The sequence below is a fragment of the Canis lupus genome, chromosome X (assembly GCF_048164855.1).
Source record: "Canis lupus baileyi chromosome X, mCanLup2.hap1, whole genome shotgun sequence".
Classification (NCBI taxonomy): domain Eukaryota; kingdom Metazoa; phylum Chordata; class Mammalia; order Carnivora; family Canidae; genus Canis; species Canis lupus.
Window position 1 is genome coordinate 112,091,808 of NC_132876.1, and position 25,365 is coordinate 112,117,172.

A 25,365-nucleotide genomic window follows, 5' to 3' on the forward strand; every position below is an offset into this window, starting at 1 on the left:
TGACGAGAATGACTCAGCAGGGGCCAGCACGGAGACAAGAACGTAGGGACAAAATTCTCTGCAGTTCGAGAGGCCGCAAATCATTTTAAGGACCCAAATGTGCAAACAAACAGTGTAATTCAAGTCAGCTTCGGGCCGTCGGAGGCCTTGTGCCAGTAACAGGCCGCAAGTTTAGCCTAACAGGGAGGCCCCTCGGCTTTAGCAGTCAAAAAACGCCCGCGGCCTCTGTAAAAGGTTTCCTCAGCCTGCAACGAACCCCACCTCAGCTCGACCGGACCCCGGGAAAAGCCAGTCGACTAGAGGGAAGCCTTTCAGGGTACACAGAATTGCATGCCCGTGATTATCCGGGAGACGTTGAGGGCACAGTAATCTCTCGAGACTAGAAACCATTTTCCTCTCTCGCTCTGAGATTTTGCTTGGCTAAGCCGCGTCAACCTCCCTGCCCCCCTCCCACCCCACCGCCACGGCCGCTGCAAGCAGCCACGCCCCGCGGCCCCGGGGCTCACAGCCCCCGCGCAGCCCGCACGCCGCGCCCCCATCCGCCCCACCCCCGCGCGCCCCCATCCGCCCCCGCGCCCGGCCCTGGGAGCGCTGGGCGAGCCCTCGCGCCTGCGCCTCGCCAACTTCCTGCCGCGGAACGCCCCGCCCACCCCCAGAAGCCCGCCCACAAATGCCGCGTGAAACCTGCGTGCCGCACCTCATTGGTTGAAACAACCGAGCCGTTGGCTCCCAGGCCCGCCTCTCCACCGCCTCTCACTTTTCCCAGGGCGGATGCGCCTGCGCTCAGCTGCCTGGGCGGGCTGGGAGGCGCGGGTTGAAAAGTCTCGTTCCAAGTTTGGAGAGAGAGAGAAGAGCGCCTCAGACCTCGGTACCCGCGAGCGGGGAGGAGGCAGGAGAGAAGGACGCAGCGTTTGGGGAGCACCCAGGCCGTAAGACGGAGCTCACGCTTCGAGAGCTAGAAGTGTGTGACGCGCCTGGGCGAGGCAGGAACGCCTGCGGTTGGGCTGCTGTTGGCTAGCGAGGGGAGTCCGAGGCGGCGGCGAGGGGCGAACGACCCGACGCAAGATGGCGAGTAAAGAGAGTAAGAGGCCCTGCGGGGCGGCGCGCGCCGGGACCGCGGGGGGCGGCGGGCGCGCGAGGCCGCGGCACGCGCCGGCGAAAGGCGCGAATTGGCGTGAGGAGCAGGGGGCGGGGCCGGGCGCGAGGCTAGGCGCGCGCCTCGAGGGGCCTACAGCGGGACGGGACCGCGGCGCGGAGGGCTCCGAGCACTTCCGGAGCCGGGCGCGGGGCCGCGGGTTGGGCCCCCTTCCCCCTCTGCCCCCCCCCCCGCTCCCCTCCCCCCCCTCTGGCGGCGGCGCTCCCTCCGGCGCCCTTGGCTCTCGGGCGGAGGCGGCCTCCGCCACCGGAAAGCGGACACGGCTGCTCCTTCCACGCGCGCGCGTCGACCGCTTCGGGGTCGCGGCCCTTGTCCGGGGGATTCTGGCACACGCCGGCCTATGGCTGCTGACGCGGGCTTCGTGGGAGCGGAGGCCGCTCCTGGTGGGGGATGGAGGGAGCGGGCCGAGGGGTTTCTGCTACACGTGGATTCGTCTCCCGGGGTGGGTCGTGGAGCCCCTGCACAGATGGGTCGTCATCTTAGAACAGGTGCGAACAGCTGTAACTGCTGAAACAAAATCGTCGTCTGTGTAATTGCCCAATTCTGTATACGCAAGCAGTATCGATTTCTAAGTGCAAAAAATAAGCTTCCTGGTGTTAATATTCTCCTCACGTTCTGGAAGAGCAGTTAGTTCGTGTCCAAATTAAACGTAAAGCTGAGGAGTAGATTAGGTGTGGCCATCTCGAGGTGACCTCCACTATCTGTGTACAGATTCTAACTCGATTTCTCTCAGCCACTTAATTGTGTGGGATTTCTCCAAATTTCAGTGTTTGAAGATACTGTGGAGGAGCGTGTCATCAATGAAGAATATAAAATCTGGAAGAAGAATACACCGTTTCTGTATGACCTGGTTATGACCCATGCTCTTCAGTGGCCGAGTCTTACCGTTCAGTGGCTTCCTGAAGTGACTAAGTAAGGGTTTTTGGCAACTTTTACTTTGCATAAATTTGACTATTATCCCGAAATTCCTAGTTTTGGCATTTTACACATAGAACATGAGCGTGTAATCAATTTAGCCCTTGCATGAGGTGGCAGGTGATTTTTATTTTCAAAACAAGTGATTTATGGGATGGTTTTTGATATGTAAGCGTGGGGACAAAGTGCGATTAATGATATTTGTGGGGAGCATCTAACGTATTTAACAGTTCTTGGGATTAAATATAGAGCAGCATTTTGGGGACCCAGACTAATGGATTTCTTTAAAACTTTATTGAAAAAGAGCACACGTACAGAAAAATGCACAAATCATAAGCATATGGCTGGATGGATTTTTACGAAGGGAGCACATCCATGTAACCAGCCACCACTATATGAATAGGTTTTAATTGACAAAGGGAAAAAAGAATTTAGCAGTAGTTCACTGAAGAAAAGACGTTACTAGTTGATAGTGTGGAATACACTTGGAGGTTGCTGTTGGTTCTTTTCAGCCGTTTCTAAAATTTCTCTGGTAATAATTGCTGGTATTATTGAACACTTAAAATAGGGCCTGGCACATTTCAACAGTTTTGTGTCCAGTTTAATATTCAGAATTATACTATGAAAAAGTATACTATGATTATTCTTTATCATCTTTGTCTTACTGTTGTGGAAACTGGGGTGGGGGTGTTAAAATACCCAGGATCATCCAGCAAGTGGTGGAGTGGGATTTTGAACCCAAACCGGGTACCCCAGAGTTGAGGCAACTCCTGTATTATTAGACTTTCTTAAGCGCTTGCACTTTTTCTAGTAGGAACTTGGCTGTGTACTTTAAAAGTATTTAATTTGGGTATTGTGAATATATATTTTTAATGAGGATTAACAAAACTAACGTAGGAAGGGGATTTTGAGACAATTTCTGAAAATAAGAGCAAGTTAATTTTCTATGAGGTTACTCCTTTAATGGCCGAATTCTCCATATGCAGACATTGTCTTCCATATAGGTAGAGGCTTTTATTAGGATTCCCCAAAATCAGTGTAAATACACAGATGTGATAAGAATAGCCAAGAAATAAAAAACAGACTTCAAAACACTGACATAACAATTTTGAACATCAAATACTTAAGGGTATTCAGGTTCTCCTTTGAGCACCATGTACTTTTGATTCTTTGTGCACTCCTGTTAAGTAAATTAAAACCTTTAACAGCTTAATTTACATTATTTTGGATCTTTTTGATCTACCTTACCAGCAGAACACAGCGGAGGTGTTTAGGACTCTAAGGTTAGAAACCTGAGTTTGAATCCTGCCGCCTGCTTCTTAATAGCTAAATTAGGGCACATTGGTCAGTCTCTATTCCCAAGCTGTCTGATCTGTAAGTGGAGGTGCTGGTGCTTCTGACTGCCTACTTTTGAGGAAATGAAATAAGATCATGCACTTTTAAAGTGCTGGCACAGAAGAAGTCCGCAATAAGTGGTGACTGATGCTGATTTTCTCCCCCTTTGTATTCAGAAATAATTAGACTGTAGTAACTGTGTTTCTCCATTTGGATTCCAGTGAAAACTGCTTATTCAAGTCTTCTGAAAATGTTATCTGTGTTTTGTGTAACAATTTTAAGGATGTTAAATGTGTATGTTCTTAGCCCGGATACTGCTTTTGAAAAGATTTTTATTTTTAAGTAATCTCTACACCCAACGTGGAGCTCAGATTTACAGCCCTGAGATCAAGAGTCACATGTTCCACCTACTGAGCCCGCCAGCCCCCCGCCAATACTGCTTTTATGTTAACACTTAAGAACTTAACAAAAAATACTTTAAATGATGTATTCCGTGGTGTTCTTTGCATACAAAGAAGTGGGATCTGGTTGTGGGATGTGCAGTTGCTCTGGGAATGCAAGAAAATGCCAGCCAGCCTGCATTCTTGGATGTTGAGGATGGCTGTGTGGTACTTTTGCAGGATTCTACTTGGAGTATGAAGGGACTGTGATTGTGTTTTGTTACTATACGGAACACTGGAGATGTTGGCTACTCTTATTCCCAGGGTCTTTGAGGAATGTGATGCTAGTCAACCTCATGAGGCTTTTACCTACATACTACATAGAGCATACCTCCCAATAATTACTTGCACTTTCTGAACTGTTGTCCTTAAACTAAATTAGGTAATTGTCCACATGGTGGATTTGCCTTGTAAAAATTTTTATTTAGGGGGGATCCCTGGGTGGCTTGGCGGTTTAATGCCTGCCTCTGGCCCAGGGTGCCATCCTGGAGTCCCGGGATCGAGTCCCGCGTCGGGCTCCTGGCATGGAGCCTGTTTCTCCCTCTGCTTGTGTCTCTGCCTCTCTCTCTCTCTCTCTCTCTCTTTCTCTATCATGAATAAATAAAATCTTAAAAATTTTTTATTTAGGTATTTCTAATCTGTAATTCCATTATTCCATATTTTTTATTAAATAATTTCTTAAACATCTTGAGACTAACTTATTCTGTACTTAGAAACCTTTGTAATCCTTCAAATTCAGATGGTACAAAGTACATAGAGAAAATAATAAGTCTCCCTTCCATGTTCCCTGTTCTCCTGGTTTATTACCCAGAGTTGAGTCATTTTTGGCTGGCTTTTTTAACTGATCCTGCCAGAAATAAGTGTATATACACATTACACACACCTACCCTCCATCTCTCTCTCTCTCTCTTCCCCCCTCCCCCCCTTTGGGTGAACTGGTTGTGCATGAGCAGGGGGAGGGGCAGAGGGCAAGGGAGAGAGAGAAACTTAAGCAGATTCCCTGCTGAGTGCAGAGCTTGACACAGGGCTTGATCTCAGGACCATGAGATCATGACCTGAGCGGAAACCAAGAATTAAACACTTAACTGACTGAGCCACCTAGGCACCCCTCCCCTAAATCTTTTTTTAATGATAGCAAGTTACTCACTTGACTTTACAGTTTGTAGTTTATGTTGGAGACTTCCTATCAGCATGCTTAGATATGCTCTTTTGCTTTAAGGGCTCCATAGAATTCCCTTTATGAATATACTATTATGTATATCACCAGTTCTTTTTAAAATTTTTTAGAGATTTTTTAAAAAGATTTTATTTATTCGTGAGAGAGGCAGAGACCTAGGCAGAGGGACAAGCATACTCCATGCAGGGAACCCGATGTGGGACTCGATCCCGGGACTCCAGGATCACACCCTGAGCCAAAGGTGGACACTCAACCGCTGAGCCACCCAGGTGTCCCACCAGTTCTTTATTAATAGATATTTAAAGGTTGTCATCAGTCTTTTTCCACTAAGACAATGCTACTGAGAATAATCTTGTGATAATCTGTGATTGTTAGGTGACTTTCTTAGCCGTGGAGTCTTAAGTGATTGATCAAAGGATGCTGGCACTGAAAAATGGACAAGGTCTTTTAACATTAGTGCTCCTGCAGCTTTAGGTGCATTCAGCATTGGAGGAAAATACTGTAATATTGTTGGTTCAGGAAAATAAGTTTGTATTTTAATGATGGACTTGAAAGGATTGCCAGTAAAAAAGAAAAAAAAATCCTTACATGATTATTGTGACGGGGGATACCTGAATTGAATTTTAGAGTCAAGGAATTTTTCAGATCCTCCATCCATGTTGGGACCGGGCTTCTTAGAAAGGTCCTATTTTTTTCTGTTTAACCCCCTAATAAAATACTTCTTCCTTTTATGTTAGCCTTAACCTTGCTTTGTGGTGCTTCCTTTCTCTCAAGCATTCCTTTTTCTTTTTTTTTTTTTTTTTAAGATTCTATTTATTTATGAGACAGAGAGGCAGAGACACAGGCAGAGGGAGAAGCAGGCTCCATGCAGGGAGCCTGACGTGGGACTCGACCCCTAGTCTCCAGGATCAGGCCCTGGACTGAAGGTGGCGCTAAACCCCTGAGCCACCCGGGCTGCCCCCTTTTCAAGTGGTTTTTTTTTTTTTTTTTTAATTTTCAAATGGTTCTAATGAGATGTGTTTAAGTTCCCTTTCATTTTGAGCTACAAAGATTTCATTTTGTCTAAGTCCTCCTCAGTTACATTGCTTAGAGCCTAATTTTCTGTTATTTTTCCATTTAAAAATAAGTTGGGATCCCTGGGTTTAGTGTCTGCTATTGGCTCGGTGTGATCCTGGAGTCCCGGGATCAAGTCCCGTGTCAGGCTCCCTGCAGGGAGCCTGCTTCTCCCTCTGCCTGTGTCTCTGCGCCTCTCTCTCTCTCTCTCTCTCTCTCTCTCTCTCATTAATAAATAAATAAAATAAATAAAAATAAGTGGGTGAGTACTCACATGCATTGCCTCCCTCTCTCTCATCTAAGATGGAATTAACTGTTTAGGTAGCCATATCCTGTTCTTGACCACTGAACATACATTGACTAAGACTCCTGTATTTTTTTTTTAAATAAGCTATTGCTTAGACACGGGTGCCTTATTCTGTTCTTGGAGTTGTATACATATTTATTCTTTTTTACATTAAGCCTAATTTTGGCAAAATTTCATCTTGTATTTTTTTTTCAGTTACTACTAAATTATATTCGTAGAAGCAACCCTCAAGCCTTTTTTAAAAACCACTGAATCCTTTGTACAACCAAACTTTAGAAACTGGGCAGTCCCGGTGGCCCAGCGGTTTAGCGCTGCCTTCAGCCCAGGATGTGATCCTGGAGTCAGGGGATCGAGTCCCACGTCAGGCTTCCTGCATGGAGCCTGCTTCTCCCTCTGCCTGTGTTTCTGCCAATCTCTCTCTCTGTCTGTCATAAATAAAATCTTAAAAAAAAAAAAAGAAAAGAGAAATTTGTAAAACAAACTTTAGAAACAGATAAATAGCCTAACTTGTCTGATGTTGGGGCTCAGAGCCCTACATCTTGGCCCTCACTGAGGTGGGACCATACAGCACAGGTGGAAATTGCTATTCTAAATAATACAAATGGGAAAATGTCGTTAAAAGATAAGAGGCAAGGGATACCTGGGTGGCTCATCGGTTGAGCGTCTGCCTTCAGCTCAGGGAGTGATCCCAGGTCCGGGATTGAGTTCCGCATCCGGCTCCTGCAGGGAGCCTGCTTCTCCCTCTGCCTTTCTCTCTGTGTCTCTCATGAATAAATAAATTTTACAGATCTTTTTAAAAAAAATAGATGAGGCAAAACCAGGGTGTCAAGAAGCATCAGTGGGTTCTTTAGCCTCAAAATTAGGTCCATAGAAAAAGGTAACAACAAAGACCCCTCTCCCCCGATAAAAATGAGAATCTCCATTTCATAAACTTTAAGCACTATGAACATCAATAGAAAGTTTTCACAGGCTATTTGCACACATAACCTGTTTTTTAGGTGAAGAAACTAGGCCCCACAGGAAATTGTGTTTTAAGGAATTGCATATTTTGGGACACCCTGGGTGGCTCAAAGGTTTAGCTCCTCCCTTTGGCCCAGGGTGTGATCCTAGAGTCCCTGGGATTGGGCTCCATGCCTGGAGCCTGTTTCTCTCTCTGCCTGTATCTCTGCCTCTCTGTCTCTCATGAATAAGTAAATAAAATCTTAAAAAAAAAAAAGGGAATTGCATATTGTTAATTTTAGTTTGAGCCAGGATTTGAACCCAGTTTTTCTGGCTCAGTGCTTAAACTTGTTGCCTCTTACTGGGAAATTAGAAATGTCTAGTGTAAAAAAAAAAAAAGAAATGTCTAGTGTATTACAATGGAAGATATTTTTTAGGTGAGAAGTCGTGATTTTGAGTATGGAGATTGGTGATGAATTTGTTAGCAACTGATTTCTTGTAGGGTTAGTGTGACTTATTTTCTTTCCTAAACAGACCGGAAGGAAAGGATTATGCCCTTCATTGGCTAGTGCTGGGGACTCACACGTCTGATGAGCAGAATCATCTCGTGGTTGCTCGAGTCCATATTCCGAACGATGATGCACAGTTTGATGCTTCCCACTGTGACAGTGAGAAGGGTGGTAGGTATACCATATGTTCCAGTATTGATGTGTAAGAGAGTGTGGATTTTTTCTAATATGTTATTACAACTTACTAATATCTTTTGGCCCAGCAGTTTAGCTTTTAGGACTTTATCTTCTAGAACTCTAGAACTACTTGCTTACATGTGCATAAGGATTTCACAATAGCATTATTTGCAGGATTGAAAAATTAAGATCAACCTAACAACCCAGATGTTAGTTTAATAGGAAATTGGCGAAACACATTATGTTTGAAATACTGTGCAACAATTCCTAAGAATGCAATAAACCTGAAATTTTACACAAACTCACAATGAGGCAGATCTGTACGCCCTAGTACAGAAAAACGTCTAAGGTAAATTAACTTCTTTGTGTGTTATAGTACCCATTTTTGTAAAAGTAATGTGTGTTGGGTGTGCATGGGAAAAAGTCAGAAGGCGTATTATGCCAAACAGTTAATAGTGGCTTTTAATGGAAGCTGTTAACTCCCTGCCCCCCCCCCTTCTGTCAAAGGTACATTTCCCTGATTTGGTATTCCCACCATCACCCAAGTTTGGACATCGTGCTAGAAGGACTCACAAGACTCAGCAAATTATACTCATGGCTAAAGTTTGTTACAGTAAAGAATACAGAACAAAAGCAGTAAGGAAAAGATACACATCAGGGAGTCTAGGGAGGTCTGGCACAAGTCTTGTCCAAGGCCGCACACGATGTGCTTTCTTTCTGGCAGCAAACGACAGGGACATGTGCAGAATCTCTCTCTCCTGCCCAGGGAAACCCAGTTGAGTGTCAGGATCTGAGGCTTTTGTGGAGGGGTTGTTTTCACAGGCATATCCTGCTGGCAACCAGTTAAGACAATTGAAACTCAGGACCCCAGTAATGAAACCAGGTGCATGTCGTCAATCTTTATTTGTGCAAAGCAACCCTGACAAACTGGTACAGCACGGTCCATTGCTCCAGGTGTACACCACAAAATCATCAGTCTATCAGTGACGTAAAGAACATTCTGAGGTCCATGTTCCCAGGACTTGGCCTAGGGTCATTCATAGTCCCAGTGTCCCTCAGAGCTGCGAGGGCTAAGCAACCGGACCTGTTGGGTTAGTGCATTCTGCACAGCCCTGAAAGGTTTGATCTTAACGTTTCAAGGAATTTGCTTTAGTTTTTTTCTTACCGGAAATAAAATATTACTTTATAGCTAAAGTCTTGCCACCCCAAACCTACTCCTTTCCTACTGCTGCCTTGCTTTGAAGAATTTCTCACTGTCGTGAAATTAGTGTGCCATTTGTTTATATTTTTATTATGCGGTAGTAAATATACATAAAGCTTTTTTTATAGCTTTTTTCTTTCAGTACTGTTTTGTGTATACCATGTAGATGTCATTCTCCTTTTAACTGCCGTATAGTGTTCCATTGTGATTAAACCTGACTTTGTTCTACTGGGGGCAGTTGGATTGCATCCATGTGGTACTTTGCTCTTATAAACAGTGCTTCAGTGAACATCCTTACCATGTCTCCTTGTACACATGTTGGAAAATTTATCTAGTGGAGTGGAATTGCTGAGTTGTATGGTGTATTCATTGTCAGCTTGAAATAGTATGAAACTATTTTCCAAAATGATTTAATCCATTTGCCACTGCCACAATTCACAGTCCATTTCCCTACAACATTAAGCATTATTTCTGTAAATATTGTAATCAGAAATTTTTAGTGGCTTTTAATCCTAAAGTATGTATTTATTGGACTCTTGCCTTTAAGAATTAGTGTCTGTGCATAATTTATGGATGTGTATTAAATTACTGAAGTCACTTGTTCAGTGTATTACATTCCAACAGTGATTGAAATAATTCAGTTAACACCTCTTTGTTTTTTCATTTACAGTATTTTTTAATGGATACTATTATCATTTAAAATAATGGTTTTTTCAAACTTTTGAAGTTGAGAAAACAAAGCCCCATGTTAAAAGTGAATCTTACCTGGAAATCCTTTTTTTTTTTTTTTTTTTTTTTTTTTAAGAGGAGAGCTGTTTAGGTTGTTTTAAGTAAAGGAATTGGGGAACTTGAGTGTCTTTATATCAGAAATGTTAGAACCCTTGGAGTCCACAGTGGGTGGAGGGTTTGTGGTGGGTTGAAAATCAAAGTTGGGACAGGTTTGGAGCAGAGTCTTGAGATGAGTGGCAGTCTTAGAAAGACTGGGATGCATTTCTCCCACTGACATGATGGAAAGGGAACATGCTGAGAAGGAAAGGTGATTGCATATGGCTGTGTGGGAGTAGCTATATGGAATGGTATGTGATTTTTCAGCCACACAGAATAGTAAGCTGTGTTTGCCACAGAGTAGAATGGCTCAATGCTGATATTAAACCATGGGAGCCAGTGTTCATAAAGCATTCCCATATAGCAAGAGCTGGCTGAAACAGAAATGGTTTGCTGCTTTCAGCTGGTTTTCTCCAGGACCCAGCCAGTCTGTTTTAGTTGTTACTTGCCTGGCTCCATTAGGCATTTGAGTTAGTGTTCCTAACCTGAGACACTGGGAACAAAAAAGGAATGTGTGGAGAAGTAGCAATATAGGTCAGGAAGAAATAACAGTTACAAAGTGAAGCCTCCAAACATTTTTTAGCCTCAGCAACTATTTTAGTTCTTAATCTATGAACACAAAAAAGAAAATGTTCTTGTTATCTGCTTAGATGTTCTCTACTTGTATTCTTTCTGCTATCATCTTGCTGCTTCCCAGAAGCTCCTGTACTCTTTATGTGACTTTGTTACTTTTCCAAGGCCTTTTTAGTAACTATTCAACACTATAGTCTTTTTTTATTTTTTTATTGGTGTTCAATTTACCAACATAAAGAATAACCCCCAGTGCCCGTCACCCAATCACTCCCACCCCCCGCCCTCTTCCCCTTCTACCACCCCTAGTTCGTTTCCCAGAGTTATCAGTCTTTATGTTATGTCTCCCTTTCTGATATTTCCCACACATTTCTTCTCCCTTCCCTTATATTCCCTTTCACTATTATTTATATTCCCCACATGAATGAGAACATATAATGTTTGTCCTTCTCCGACTGACTGACTTCACTCCGCATAATACCCTCCAGAACACTATAGTCTTATTCACACACCAGGTAGAGAGGTTAACCCCTCCCCCCCCTCATTTTAGCTTTGGCACCCTACTAGCAGTTGAATTCAATATGCTGGTGGAACCAACATATCTGTCTCAGGGTTGGGTGGGGGTAAGTTAGCATGGATTCCTGATTTTAGGGAATAATCACATCCTTTTCGCAACTGAAAGAGGGTAGTTTTTAATTATTCTAAATCCAGGGTGAAACAATTAATTAACTTGCATAAAATAACATTTTCCAATTCAAATGGGCTTTGAGAATAAATTAATTCCAAGTGGCAAGTGAGCCCATATTTTTGCGTCCCTGGTTAATTTGTGCTGTATTCTATCAGGTTAAAAATCTGTTGGGTGTATTAAACTAAATGACTTGTGAATTTTAATCGTAAGTGTATGTGTTTATTTCTTTCTTCTCACATTAGAATTTGGTGGCTTTGGTTCTGTAACAGGAAAAATTGAATGCGAAATTAAAATTAACCATGAAGGAGAAGTAAACCGTGCTCGTTACATGCCGCAGAATCCTCACATCATTGCTACAAAAACACCATCTTCTGATGTGCTGGTTTTTGACTATACAAAGCATCCTGCTAAACCAGGTATGTGGTAATGTAATTAGTCCATTGCTTGAACGTTTTCTTGATTTGAAAAAATTGCTTTGAGGTCATTCAAACTAGTGTAATCTATAATTTTTAAAGGTTTAAAAATTGTTTCAGGGGTCCTATCACCAACCTCAGAATTCAGGTGATTTGACAGAAAGACCTGCCAGCAGGTCTCTTCTGGCTCGGTAGGGTTTACTACATGAGAGGATACAGAGCAAAAGTAGGAGGAAAAGATACATATCAGGTAGAGTCCAAAGATGTCAAGCACAGGCTTCTGAGTCCTTCCCCACCAGGGCCACACAGAACGTGATGTCTCTCTAGCAGCAGACCACAGGAGCATGGAAGTATCTCTGCTTAGGGAAGCCTGTTTGAATCTCAGGATCTGGTGTTTTTATAGAGGTCTGGTCACCTAGGTATATCATGCTCTATGACCAGCCATGATAAGGACAACTTAGGACCCCAACAGTGAAACCAGATACATCATGAATCTTGCTAAACAATTCTGCAAGTCTTGACGAGCTGCTACAGCATGCCTCACTGCTCTGTGCATACACAACTTCAGTGACGTGAAGAATTTTGTGAGGGTCACATTCCTAGGGGTTGGCTAAGGGTCAGTCATGGTTGCAGGCTACCCTGGAGACATGCAAGAGCTCAGAAACAGGACCTGCTCTGTTAATCCTTTCCTTGCAAACATGTTTGAAAAACTTGATCGAGGGGTGGGGCGGGTTGCCACCACTCAAATTTGAGGGGATAGCTATAGTTTTCAGTATTTTGTGTTGCAGCTAGTACTAGATTTTGCAAAGGAACTAGTCACTTTATAGTCCTGAAACTTCGTGTGCATCGAGTATTAGAAGTGAAGCACAGAGAACAGGTTTTCAGGGTGGCTATGGGTCAGACCATGTCCTAAGTCATGATTGGTGTGTGGTGCTTTTTTTCAAGCATTGTAATGAATGTTAACAGCTCATTCAGTGAGGAGTGAGGATTGCTTTTACTAGTTCTGATAAAAAAAAAAATCACTTAATAGTTAATGTATCTCTTTTCTTCTTTAGACCCAAGTGGAGAATGTAATCCTGATCTTAGGTTAAGAGGCCACCAAAAGGAAGGCTATGGTCTTTCCTGGAATTCTAATTTGAGTGGACATCTCCTAAGTGCATCCGATGATCATGTGAGAGACTTATTCTTTCTAATCTCATGTACTTGGAGTTAAAGACTGTCATGGAGAGCTGTGCACTGAAGGAGTGCTGTATAGTTGAAAGGTTTTCTAAGATAATACTGGTGATTATTGTGATAACATTTTCACAGGATTTAGAGCAATGGTTATCATACTGCCCTGTTGGAGCCTTAGAATTCCACAGAACTCTTTTGAAGCAGCCTTAGAATGGAGGGAAGGTGGGCAAAAGGTGTCCCATGATTTAAAAATATCTTTATAATGGAAACTATGAAGTGTGAGGCCTGAGAAACAGAAATTACATTTTAGTTTATTTAAGTGTACAATTCAGTGGGTTTTAGTATATTCACAAAGCTGTGCAGTCATCACTGCTCTCGAATTCTAAAACATTTTCATCATGTGTCACAAAGAAACTCCATACTCTTTAAGCAGTCACTCCCCTCTTCCCCCAGCTCCTGGCAACCACTAATTTATTTTCTATCTCTATAGATTTGTCTCTTCTTGATTTTTCATATAAATGGAATCATATGTGCTTTTTTTCTTTCTGGCTTTTCATTTAGCATAAGTTTTTCAAGGTTCATCCAGGTTGAAGCAAGGTCAGTATGTCACTCCTTTTTATGGCTGAATAATCCATTATATGGATATATCAGAATTGATTTCATCAGTCGATGGACATTTGGGTTGTTTTTACTTGGGGCTTTTTGCTCTTTTTTTATATTTTAGGGCTATTTTGTATTTTTTTTTTTTTTTTTTGCTATTTTGTATTTTGAGTGATGTTGCTATATGAACATTTTTGTGTAAGTTTTTGTGTGGATGTAGGTTTTCATTTCTCTTGGGTAATTACCTAGGAATGGAAATAATACTAGGTCATATGGTAACTCTATGTTTAACTTCTTGGAAAACTGCCCAGCTTTTCCAAGGGAGCTGTACCACTTCACATTCCCCCCAGAAATGTGTACCCCAGGCTTCCACTTTCTCCATATCCTGGTCAGCACTTACCTTTTTTATTAGAGCCATCCTGGTGGGGGTAAAGTAGTATCTCCTTGTGATGATAACTAATGATGTTGAGTATCTTTTTATGTGCTTATTGGCTATTTATAGATCTTTGGAGAAATATGTATTCAGATTCCTTGTCGGTTTTTAAATTTTGTTTTTTTTTTTATTGAGTTGTAAGAGTTCTTTGTATATTCTGGATACAAGCCCTTAATCAGATAGGATTTCGAAAGATTTTCTCCCACTCTGTAAGGTTGTCTTCATTTTTTTAGCAATGTCCTCCTGAGCACAAAAATTGAATTTTGAGTCCAGTTTATGTATTTTTATTTTGTCACTTGTGCTTTTGATATCATCATATCTAAGAAACCAGTACATAATCCGACATCACAAAGATTTACATCTATGTTTTCTTCTAAGAGTTATCTTGGCATCCTTAATACAAGTATTTTAACAAAAGTACCACACAAACACAAAGTGATCTTGTTAACTTATTGTAGATCAATCTTTGTAGCATTCTTGCCACCTACAGCTCCATACCTTCCTTCATGGATCCCATACTGTAAGCAAAATATGGTGGGTATGACTCCAGCCCAGAGCTGAGAGTAGACTTCTGGAGCTTTTGAAAGCTCTTGTAACTTGGCCACAGGTTCTCTTAACCTTCTTCCGTAGTATATCCTCCTGTCTAGAACAGGCCTATTGCATCACAGACCTTCTTTTATTTCTACTGGTTACAATTTCTGTTAAGCTTTTTTAAATATTGAAAGTAGGTAATTGGTTCAGTCAAGATTCTTTAGCTGCAAGCAACCAAAACCAACTCCGGCTGATGCAAACAGAAAAGGAATTTATCAGAAGGGTGTTGGGTAGGGTAGCTCACAGAATTGCTTTGCTGGCTAGAAAATGGCCCAGAACAGAGAGGAGAAGCGGGTGGGTGTTACTCTCCACTTTGTACCCCCCCACACACTTGGCAAACATGAGAACAGATTTCCCTCTTAATGTTCACAATTTAAAGTCCTGGTCAGGGGCACCTGGGTGGCTCAGTTGGTTAAGCAACTGCCTTCAGCTTAGGTCATGATCCCGGGGTCCTAGGATCAAGCCCTGCATCAGGCTCTCTGCTTCTCTCTCTCTCTGTCTGCCTGCTATTCTCCTTGCTGTATGCAGTATATCTCTCTCAATCTCTCAATCTCTGTCAAATTAATTAATTTAAAAAAATCCTGGTCAGACTGATGTAGCCACTATCATGTCCTAGCCACGAGGGAGGCTGAGAAGTGAGGGTCTCCCTTAGTTCTCCAAAAGGAAGCTTTCCTCCACTTCCCTCAAAGTGGGTGTGGTAGAGTCTCTGAAACGGAATGGATTATGCTCAGTAACTTTATTACTAGTGCCTTTTGAAGACACCACGCTGGGATTTGCTAGTTATAATAGCTGACGTTTTCTAAGGGCTCTGCATGTGCCAGGCTTCTTGCTCATCTTCCCAGGATCCTTCTGAAATGAGCAGGAAAGGATGTCAAGAGCTCTATATATGTTCCTTTTTCTTCAGTGCTTGTAAATTGTCTGAGTGTATATCAACAAAGACTAAGGGTGTATTCTGTAAAACTATTTTTTTTGTTACTGAGTACATAGCTATTACTGGGAAATAGCTTTGTCACAGAAAGTCTTTCAGATAAGAAAGTGATTTTCAAAGAGATGAAACCCATACCAGTCAGTGGAATTGTTGGGGCAAATATGTCTTAGTGGAATTACCTTTTAAACCGTTTGGATGATAATCATTGTCCCATAGCTTGTAATATTTTTTCATAAAAACTTTCCTGTTAACTTTGTAATGGTTTTCATTTGAAGAATCAGATCCCAGAGCCTGCTGATCTGTGATCTTTGAGGCCTGGGAAAGGCCCATGGCCTTTCCTTGGATTTTGCTGAAGTATTGAGGTCTGTGCTGTGGGGATCTGTCAGCAGGCCTTAAGCTTTGGCCTCTCAAAGTAGCCTAGTTGGGGTTTCTGGATTTTTCACATGTTCGACTTCCTAATGTTCCACTACAAATAGTGGTTTCTGCTGTGAGGCGAGAGAATTATCCAAAGATTTTTCTTTTTTTAAGATCTTATGTAATTTATTCATGAGAGACAGAGAGTGACAGAGACATAGGCAGAGGAAGAAGCAGCATCCCTGTGCGGAACCTGATGCCAGATTCCATCCGGGACCACAACCCTAGCCAAAGGCAGATTCTCAACCACTGAGCCGCCCCCGCCTTTAAAGATTTTATTCATCCATTTTACAGAGCCTTCATGAGCACAAGCAGCGGGAGGGGAGGGAGAGGGAGAAGCAGACACCTTAATTTCCAGTCTCCCAACCCTGTGTGAATTTTTAGGACAGGAGTATCTGTTCAGTAAATACTGAATATTGGACTCTTAGTGTTGCATTGTGTAATCGAGATGAATTTTAAAAGATTTTATTTATGTATTCATGAGAGTCAGAGAAAGAGAGGCAGAGACACAGGCAGAAGGAGAAGCAGGCTCCATGCTGGGAGCCTGATATGGGACTCGATCCCAGGACTCCAGGATCACGCCCTGGGCCAAAGGCAGGTGCAAAACCGCTGAGCCACCCAGGGATCCCCTCTAGATGAATTTTAGATACTTGATTGAAAGTATGTCAGTAGAAACTCTACCTCATTGTCTATTGCCTGCCATCGTGCCTGGTTTCTCTGTCCCCGTTATCATATACTTTCCTTTTCCTTGCCCTCTGCATCTCAGGTGATGAAAGCTATAAGCATACTCTTGTGTTTCTGAAGCTTCACTTTGTTTATATTTCTTCTCCCTTGTGTTTATTTCTGCCTTTATATATATAGTTAGATAATTTTTAAGTTTAAGTGATCTCTACACCCAGCATGGGGCTCGAACTCACACCTCGAGATCAAGATTCACTCTTCAGACTGAGCCAGCCAGGCACCCCTAGTTATATAATTTTTTAATGAAGATTGTTTGTTTTTTCCTTCTTTAGACTGTCTGTCTGTGGGATATAAATGCAGGACCAAAGGAAGGCAAGATTGTGGATGCTAAAGCCATCTTTACTGGCCACTCGGCTGTTGTAGAGGATGTGGCCTGGCATCTGCTGCACGAGTCATTGTTTGGATCTGTTGCTGATGATCAGAAGCTTATGATGTAAGGTGGAAGGTTCAGTGGGGTCTTGATATATGGGTGTCCTGAATGATCAACAGTGATTGTGGTGGCCTATGGTTTGATTTTTTTTTAAGTTATATACTGGCCTTAAAAGCTTTAGCTTGACATACAAGAAACAACAAGTGTAACAGCTTTTTTTTTTTTTTTTTTTTTTTTTTTTGCATAGAAGATACTGTGCTATATGAATGAACATATTTTTTTACTTGAAAAAAAATCTACAAATGTAAAGAAACATTCTTAGTGGTATGTGTCAAAATTAGGGTCACAGTGACTTTGAAGATGAGGGCTAAAAATGTTTGCATCAGGGCATGGCTACAGGCTGCATTCAGCCACCTAAAATGTGTTTTATTTCATAAAGAAACTAGTATCTGAGGCAAATGTGGCTAAATAGTAAAATATGGTAAGGTTGGGTTGTAGGTATCAAATTGTTACATTATTCTCCAGTAGTTGTGTCTGCTTGAAATATTTGGTAATAAGACAGGAATCTGAAACTGGAAATGATAGCCCTAATTTATTTTCTGTGGGTTTAGAATATGTCACTTAGTGGCTGGAAGTCCAGATTGGCAGCTTTGTATGTGATTAGGGTGTCCATGAAGGGGTGAGCATGGCAGAGTAAGGGTGGTGTGGAGTGGTGCAGACCTGGAAACGGGCATGAGAAACTGAGGAGGGTTGGGTGGCTTCTGCTTGTGCTGTGTGCCTTGTGTCTTTGTGTTCTAGATGGGACACCAGGTCCAACACCACCTCCAAGCCAAGCCACCTGGTGGATGCACACACTGCCGAGGTCAACTGCCTGTCCTTCAACCCTTACAGCGAGTTCATTCTCGCAACTGGCTCTGCGGATAAGGTTTTTTAAGTTTTTGTATATTTGATGTTTATGAATCCAGTTGTCTTGTGCTATAATCAGATATTCTAAAATTCTTCGTACAGTGCAGAAATGAATTCCTTTTCATTTATTTTTCTTCAGACTGTAGCTTTATGGGATCTGCGTAATTTAAAACTAAAACTGCATACCTTTGAATCTCATAAAGATGAAATTTTCCAGGTATGTGACAGTTTTCTCATGTCTGTCAGGCTTTTAGTAACTCTTTGATGGTGGGAAATTTAAAATCTTACTGGCTTTATAGCAGGCATGATATTTGTTTTAAATTCCTCTTCTGTATATATATGTTAACTAGTGGGAAGTAACTTGGAGCTATTTGAGATTATTACATTAGAAGTAGAAAAATCTTGCAAAACAGGATCATTTTAAAAAGTGAAATTCAAGGATTCTTTAGTTAAGGTGTCCAGTGTGGTGCATTCTCTAGTGAATAAAAATACCTTGTATGTGGTTTCAAATGGAGATTTGCTTAGGTTTAAGATACACCTCATTGAAAAAGTGAAAAGCTTCTGGATTAGTTATGGGCTTATTAATAAGCGTATGGAGGTTCCTAGCTGAGCTCCCCTGTATGGGGGGGTGTGATCTTCCCGGAGGGTGGGCTGGGGAGATGGGCCATTTAAGAGCACTTGAAAGGACAGGACAAGGAGGGTGAGGGCTGTATCCAAGAAGAGGATACAGAAGAGGAGATGGGGAAAATCTCAAGGATTAGAATGATACCCACAAACGTAGGAACAAATGATGCTTCATACTTTCAAATCTGTATTGCTAGGTCCACTGGTCTCCACATAATGAAACCATTCTGGCCTCAAGTGGTACTGACCGCCGCCTGAATGTGTGGGATTTAAGGTAACTCAGAATCTGGTAACAAGAAACAGCTTAAATCTGTTAATATGACAGTGTAGTAATTCATAAACTAGAGCATAGTTTGCTGATCCCAGTTTAATAAGCCAAATATTAAAGCAACTTTCAGGTACCTTCCTGAAGAGTCTTGGTTCTGTAAAATAGAAGTGAATCAGCAAATGGACTGCAAAATAAATTTATACAAGGAGAGTTTAACGATCCAAATAATTGTATTGAAAACACTGTTGGTAGAGAAGCTAGCTGTTCCCATCTCATTGGAGCTCATATCATACCTGCACTCTTAAAAGTGTTTCTACCATTTGCTTTTCTGTGCTTCCATCGGTTCATTTTGGGGATCTGAGCCCCTGCTGTGGGTTTTGTGACCGCTGGGGATATACTTCGGAGCAGGATAAGCACTGCTCATGCTGTAAGAGAGCTTACATTCTTCTGGGGCTCATTATATAGTTCCTTGAAATTTCTTAAAGTTCCTTGATTTCAGAGTTGCCATTCTAAGAATTTCAGACTCCTTTCTTTTTTTGTCTGAGCCTTTAGAGCCGTTAACAAAGATGTCCAGTTCCATGAACTACTTCTAAGATACCATTATCCTAAGTTTATGTTTTTTAAAGGTCTTATTTATTTATTCATGAGAGACACAGAGAGGAGAGAGAGGCAGAGACACAGGCAGAGGGAGAAGCAGGCTCCATGCAGGGAGCCCGATGTGGGACTCGATCCCGGGACTCCAGGATCACACCCTAAGCCGAAGGCAGATGCTTAACCACTGAGCCACCCAGGGGTCCCGTTATCCTAAGTTTAAATACTTAAATTACCAAGAATTAACTTATTTCAAATTCTTATTTTAAATGTATTTCTTTGAAGTAGACTGTTTTTAGTTCATTAAAATCAGGGCCACCTTAATCAGAAGCCATATGCTGGTCCTTCAATGTATAGAACAAAAAACATTGTGGAGTAAAATGCGTGTGTTGTAAAACTTGTGAAACATCTGATGTTCTGTGTTTGTTTGGGACAAACTCTGACCATAATAGAAGCTTGGAAATGTAGAGAATCTTTAAAACTGACATTTGAGTATATACTATTTTATTTGAAAACAATTTTGTTAGTAAAATTAGAAACTTAAAGCTCTAGTGGTTATATGAAGTGAAGCAGCAAGCTCTGGAAGTCTGATACCCTGTCAGCTGAATTGTCCCTAAAGGTGCCAATAATTAATTTGCAGGCATTGTAAAAATTCTTCTTAAAACTCTTCTATTACTTGTGTACTATTAAAAATACACTGGATAGGGACACCTGGGTGGCTCAGTGGTTGAGCATCTGTCTGCCTTTGGCTCAGGGCGTGATCCTGGGGTGAGTCCCACATTGGGCTCCTGGCATGCAGCCTGTTTTTCCTCCCTCTGCCTGTGTCTCTGCCGGTCTCTCATGAATAAATAAATAAAATCTTTTAAAAAAAATACGCTGGATAAAACTACAGATTAAAATGACCAGTGTTAGCAATTATACTCCTGACCAGAGGAGACATAATTGTCTAGCAGTCACATGTGTTTGGTGTGAGTTTAATGGGAAGAGAAAGAATCCCTTGGAAAGTTGTGTTTTGGTTGCTTTTTCAGCAGTTATTATTAGCAAAGTCCACCTTGGGGCTAGATACCGAGGCTGATATTTGGCACATAACTTAAGAGTGATTTCGCTGTTAGGACTGCTGGCAAATGCTACAGATCGAAGTTGTTAAAAAAAAACATAGCCTAAAAAAAAAAAAAATAGCCTTTCCTTGGCTTATATATTAAGTTTTACTTTTAAGTCCAATGCAGTAAACAACCACAGTTAAAAATAAGTAATTTTATTTTGGTTTTTTAAATAATGAATTTTAAATTATTATTTATTATTAACAATTTCTGTGCTATATACTCAGTTATGAATAGCTCTTATCATTTCCAGAACGTGAACATTCCACCCTCCCACCAGTAATTAATATAGAAGCTATATTAATTAGGCAGATGCTTAACTGCTGAGCATAGTAGTATAGAAATAAGTTGTTTCTAGGGTGTATATGTTTTGAGATGCACTTTGTGGGCTAATGCTGGTTTGGCGAACATTCACGCCATCTACGAGAATTTCAGTAATGACGGCATTATGTTCTTTATTGATAGCAAAATTGGAGAAGAACAATCAGCAGAAGACGCAGAAGATGGGCCTCCAGAACTCCTGGTATATATTGGCTTTCTTATGCAAATTGAAATGTCTATGCAGACTGGATTATTTGTCATTGATCCATGTATCTGGAAAAGGAGTCAGAATTTCAAATGCTAGCTCTTGGGGAGGATTTAAAATCGGAGGTCTTGTAGGTTATTGTGACTGGGTTTTGACATTTATCGACAACAGTAAATAGAGCACAGTAGGTTTTTATGAATGTTTCACTAAACTATTTGGGCTCCTTGGAAAATAGTTAATTTTTCACTGATTCCCAATTATAATATTTCTGAGAGGTTTTTGGAGGGGCTGGGCAGCTAGGTATTGATAGTGAATTAGCAATACTTACTTACCATTATCCAACAGTACAGAAATATTTTTGTGACCTGCTATTTAAGTTCCCTGCCCAGAAAATGAAAGCATTCTCAGTCTTGTTGGTGCCAAGTGTCTACCATCTCCCTCCTGCTCCTGACTGAATCACTGGGCATCTCCTTGGCTCGCCATCAGAGGGTTTCTGTGTTGTCTCTCTCTTGTTGGTCCTCATCCCCCCGGTCTCTCAGCTCTTCAGTGTGTGCTTCAAGTCCCTTTCCTGTTAAGCATGGCCAGACTTAGCAGTGGTTCTTCCTCACTCAGATCCATTCATAATCCACCAGTTATGTGGCAAATTGTCATTCATTGCTCTGCAACATATTTTTTTTAATTTTTAAAGATTTTATTTACTCATGAGGGATACAGAGGCAGAGACATAGGCAGAGGGAGAAGCAGGCTTCATGCAGGGAGCCCGATTTGGGACTTGATCCTGGATCCTGGGATCACGACCAGCGGCGAAGGCAGCCGCCCAACCACTGAGCCACCCAGGTGTCCCTCTGTAACATATTTTTAGTTCTTAGGGCAGTACTAAGTCTTGGTACACTTGGGCTTTGCCCACTACTTTTAAAAGGTAAGGGCGGCCCTGGAAGGCAAGCCCTAGGAGATGCTCACTAAACTCCCATGTTGCACAGACATCCCGAGATCCCCTTACTCCTTGTCCAGCATGTTACCATGTCAGACGGCAGTGGACAGAAAGTGACAAGAGGGTATGACGACAAGCCAGCACGTTCTGTGCACCACTGATGAAGGAATAGCATTTCTCAATAAATTAGACAGATGACAGCACCTAAATGGTTTATTCTCCATTGAGTGACTTAATCTGAAAAGTCTGTTTTGTGAGGCACGGCTTCATAGTTTTATTTTCTAGCTGAGGTGCTGCTGTCAGCTGTTTTTGTCCAGCTGTTTGCACTTTTTACTTTGGTAAAAACTTTATTGAGCTAGAACTCTCATACCATATAGTTCACCTATTTAAAGGCTATAATTCAAAGGTTTTTGGTCTATTCACAGAATTGTACAGCCGTCGCCACAAATCCATTTTAGAACATTTCCTTCCCCTTAAAAAGGAACTGTCTACTCTTGACCACCTCCCAGTCTGCTTCTTTCCTCAGTCCCCAGCAACCAGTGATCTGCTTTGTGTCTCTAGGTTTGCGTATTCTAGATAGTTAATAGAAATGTAATATAAAGTGGTCTTTTGTGACTGATTCTTGTACTTTGCGTAATGTTTTCAAGGTCTCTAGCTATTTTTGGATACCCTTTATATTACAGTTAACAATTTTTTTGGTCCTTGACGAGATCCACTAGGATTTTGTTCCTTTCACAGGAGAGCCTGAAATCAAGGGATACTTACTTGTAGTGAACTGGATGCTAAGTATAATTTTAGTATAACAATATCTTGATTTGAGGACTCCTTATATATTCCAAGGCTTATGGTCTTAATATATTTTCCCTTATGTCCCCCTTAACGATTCTGGAAAGCTGTTCTATCATTTTTAAACTGGGGGGAAAATAGCTAAAAATAGTTACCTTGCATGTAACTTATTTGTCATCCTGAGTCAAATCAGACTTTGTCAGGAAGTAGGAGTTCTCTGTCCAAAATCGTGTATTCATACTGTCCCTATGAGAATGGTTTCTTCCCATTGCTAATTCTGAGGTAAGGAAAGCCCAGTGCCTTCCCATGAGTGGTCTGTGTCTTATAGGGAAGGAGTCTCTGCCTCCTTCATCATTTCATAGCAAAGCCCTCTGCCTCGCCTTTCTGGGGCTTTGCTTTGGACCCCTGGGTTGGTTTTGGTTTTTTGAATCCCCACCCTGAGTGATGCACCTTGGAAAGATGCAGGCTGGTGGGGAGGTGTGCCTTTCTCTTAGCAAGAGGGAGGAGGAGGAGCTCTAGAACTGGGAGACTGACTCCTCGGGTGGGCCTGTTTTGGACTCTATAACAGAACATTAATTTATTGTGTGGACCTAACTACACATAACTGATAATGAGGCTGAATTACTGTTAAATGTATTAGGTATGTCAATGGCATCATGGTTGTGTAGGAAAAATGTCTTTACCTTTGGGTGATGTGGGGTGAAGTACATGGGCGATGGCTCAGTAGGCGTGTCTGTGTAAGAAAATGCACTCGTGAACATGTTAGAATTGGGGGAATGTAGGCAAAGGGTATCCCAGGCAGTCCCTGTACTGTTCTATCACCTTTTCTGAGGGTTTGGAAATTTGCAAAATGAGAAGTGGAGAGGTAGATTACTGAGCCTGTAAGCCCCTCCCTTTAAACCTCAATTGTAAGACTGATGCTCTAAAAACGGCTAACATAAGATATGAAACGAAGGCTTTTAAAAATTCTTATTAACAGTTTATTCATGGAGGACACACCGCCAAGATATCAGATTTTAGTTGGAACCCCAATGAGCCGTGGGTCATTTGCTCGGTGTCTGAGGATAACATCATGCAGATCTGGCAAATGGTGAGCTAAAATATTTCTCTTTGCTGGATGAGAAGAAGAGACAAACTATTTACTGGAAATGTTTCTATTATAGATTGTGCATATTACAGCAAATCTAGAAAGGCAACAATCTGAAAAGATCTTTCTCCATTTTAACAAGTCTTTAGTTCACTATGCACCTGTCAGGTCAGGAAAAATCTGTGTCTACGCACAGATGGGGACACAGCATCTGTTCCACTTTGCGGGACGGTTGTGCACGTCCTCGGCGGGGCTCTTGGCATCGCTGCTGAATGTCCAGTGTCTGCTGTGCGTCCACGCATTTGTAGGATACCGAGTTCTCGGATGTGGAGTACAAAGTACCTGATGTTTCTGAGGTGGTGTTTACCCTCATTAACTGCAGGGCCATTGCTTCATTTCAGTGATGCTTGAAATGCTGTTTGGGAAACACTTTTTACAATAGAAATACGTAGGGGGCGGGCAGCTTGTTGGTATAAAGGTGGAATTCCCTGCCAAATAAGAACGCCGGCAAAAAAGAAAAAAAAAAACGCTGGCCCTGGTTTTTCCTCATTCAAATCTTGGGGTGGCGGGGTAGGGGGGTGGTGGCGCGTAAGGAGACTACTAAGTAAATTACTCTAAAAATGTCTAACACACAAACACGTTGACCAGTGAATCCTAAAGTCTAGACAGTTAAATGCTGTTTGTAGAGAACTTTGTAAAAACCATGGGGAGTTTTACCTGTGCGTTTATTTGGTTGTCCTCTCTAGGCTGAAAATATTTACAATGATGAAGAGTCAGATGTGACAACATCGGAACTGGAGGGGCAAGGATCTTAAAACCCAGAGTACAAGAGATGTTTCTATTGAATGTAATGCTACACGAATGCTTGGTTTATCAAGCGCCGAAAGGCATTGTATAGTAGGAGATGTAAGTGAGATGGCATATGGCGTTCTTTACCTTCTGATTCTAGCACTTTCAAGTGAGCTATTGCGTACTGTATCATATTGTAGCTTTTAGGGAAGAAAGGAATGTTGTTTAAGAACGAACATCACTGTTGTTTTAAAATACAAGTAGCAGGGTACTGCCTTTGATTCAACTATTTTAAGTCCTTGTTTTCTCAAACTAAGTGCTTGCTGTTCCCAAATATGCAAGAATAACTTTTACACTTTTTCCCTCCAACACTTGTTGATTGGCTTTGCAGAAATAAAGTTTTAAAATAAATTCTGTTTTATTCTCTTAGAACCTGGGTAAGGAGAGCATGAGTGTGTGTTGTGTGTGTGTGTGTGTGTGTGTCCCTTCTTGGGAGCAAGCTGGTATGTGTGTGGAACAGGGTACACGAGAGTGTCCTAATCGAAAGATGGGGAGAGGTTAGACTTGTACACCTGGAACTACCTTAACACATCTGTTGCCCCTGCCCCATGAAAGCTTGTTTGCTTATACGGCAGGGGTCAGCAAAGGGGACAAACCAGGTTGGCCTCTCCACCTACCACCTATTTAGTAGGACCTGCCAAAAGGAATGGTTTTTAATTTTAAAAGGCTGTTTAGGGACGCCTGGGTGGCTCAGCAGTTCGGTGTCTGCTTTTGGCTCAAGGCGTAATCCTGGAGACCCAGG

The 25,365-nt window shown here is 42.0% G+C and overlaps 1 protein-coding gene across 4 annotated transcripts; it reads left to right on the forward strand.

Annotated features, from left to right (window-relative positions):
- The first annotated feature begins 755 nt into the window (after positions 1-755).
- RBBP7 (RB binding protein 7, chromatin remodeling factor) lies at positions 756-24,974 on the forward strand. 4 transcript variants are annotated; one of them, XM_072816260.1, is made up of 12 exons: positions 756-1,081; positions 1,924-2,068; positions 7,857-8,002; positions 11,535-11,708; positions 12,761-12,876; positions 16,858-17,018; positions 17,754-17,880; positions 18,001-18,078; positions 18,683-18,759; positions 20,910-20,967; positions 23,667-23,777; positions 24,521-24,974. In XM_072816260.1, the coding sequence occupies exons 1-12, from the start codon at positions 1,066-1,068 to the stop codon at positions 24,587-24,589; spliced, it is 1,278 nt and encodes a 425-aa protein (XP_072672361.1). In that variant the 5' UTR covers positions 756-1,065; the 3' UTR covers positions 24,590-24,974. The 4 variants fall into 4 exon arrangements, with proteins under 4 accessions (XP_072672361.1, XP_072672362.1, XP_072672359.1 ...); XM_072816261.1 differs by having other exon boundaries at positions 780-1,081; positions 11,562-11,708; XM_072816258.1 differs by lacking the exon at positions 756-1,081 and adding an exon at positions 1,482-1,644.
- The last annotated feature ends 391 nt before the right edge of the window (positions 24,975-25,365 follow it).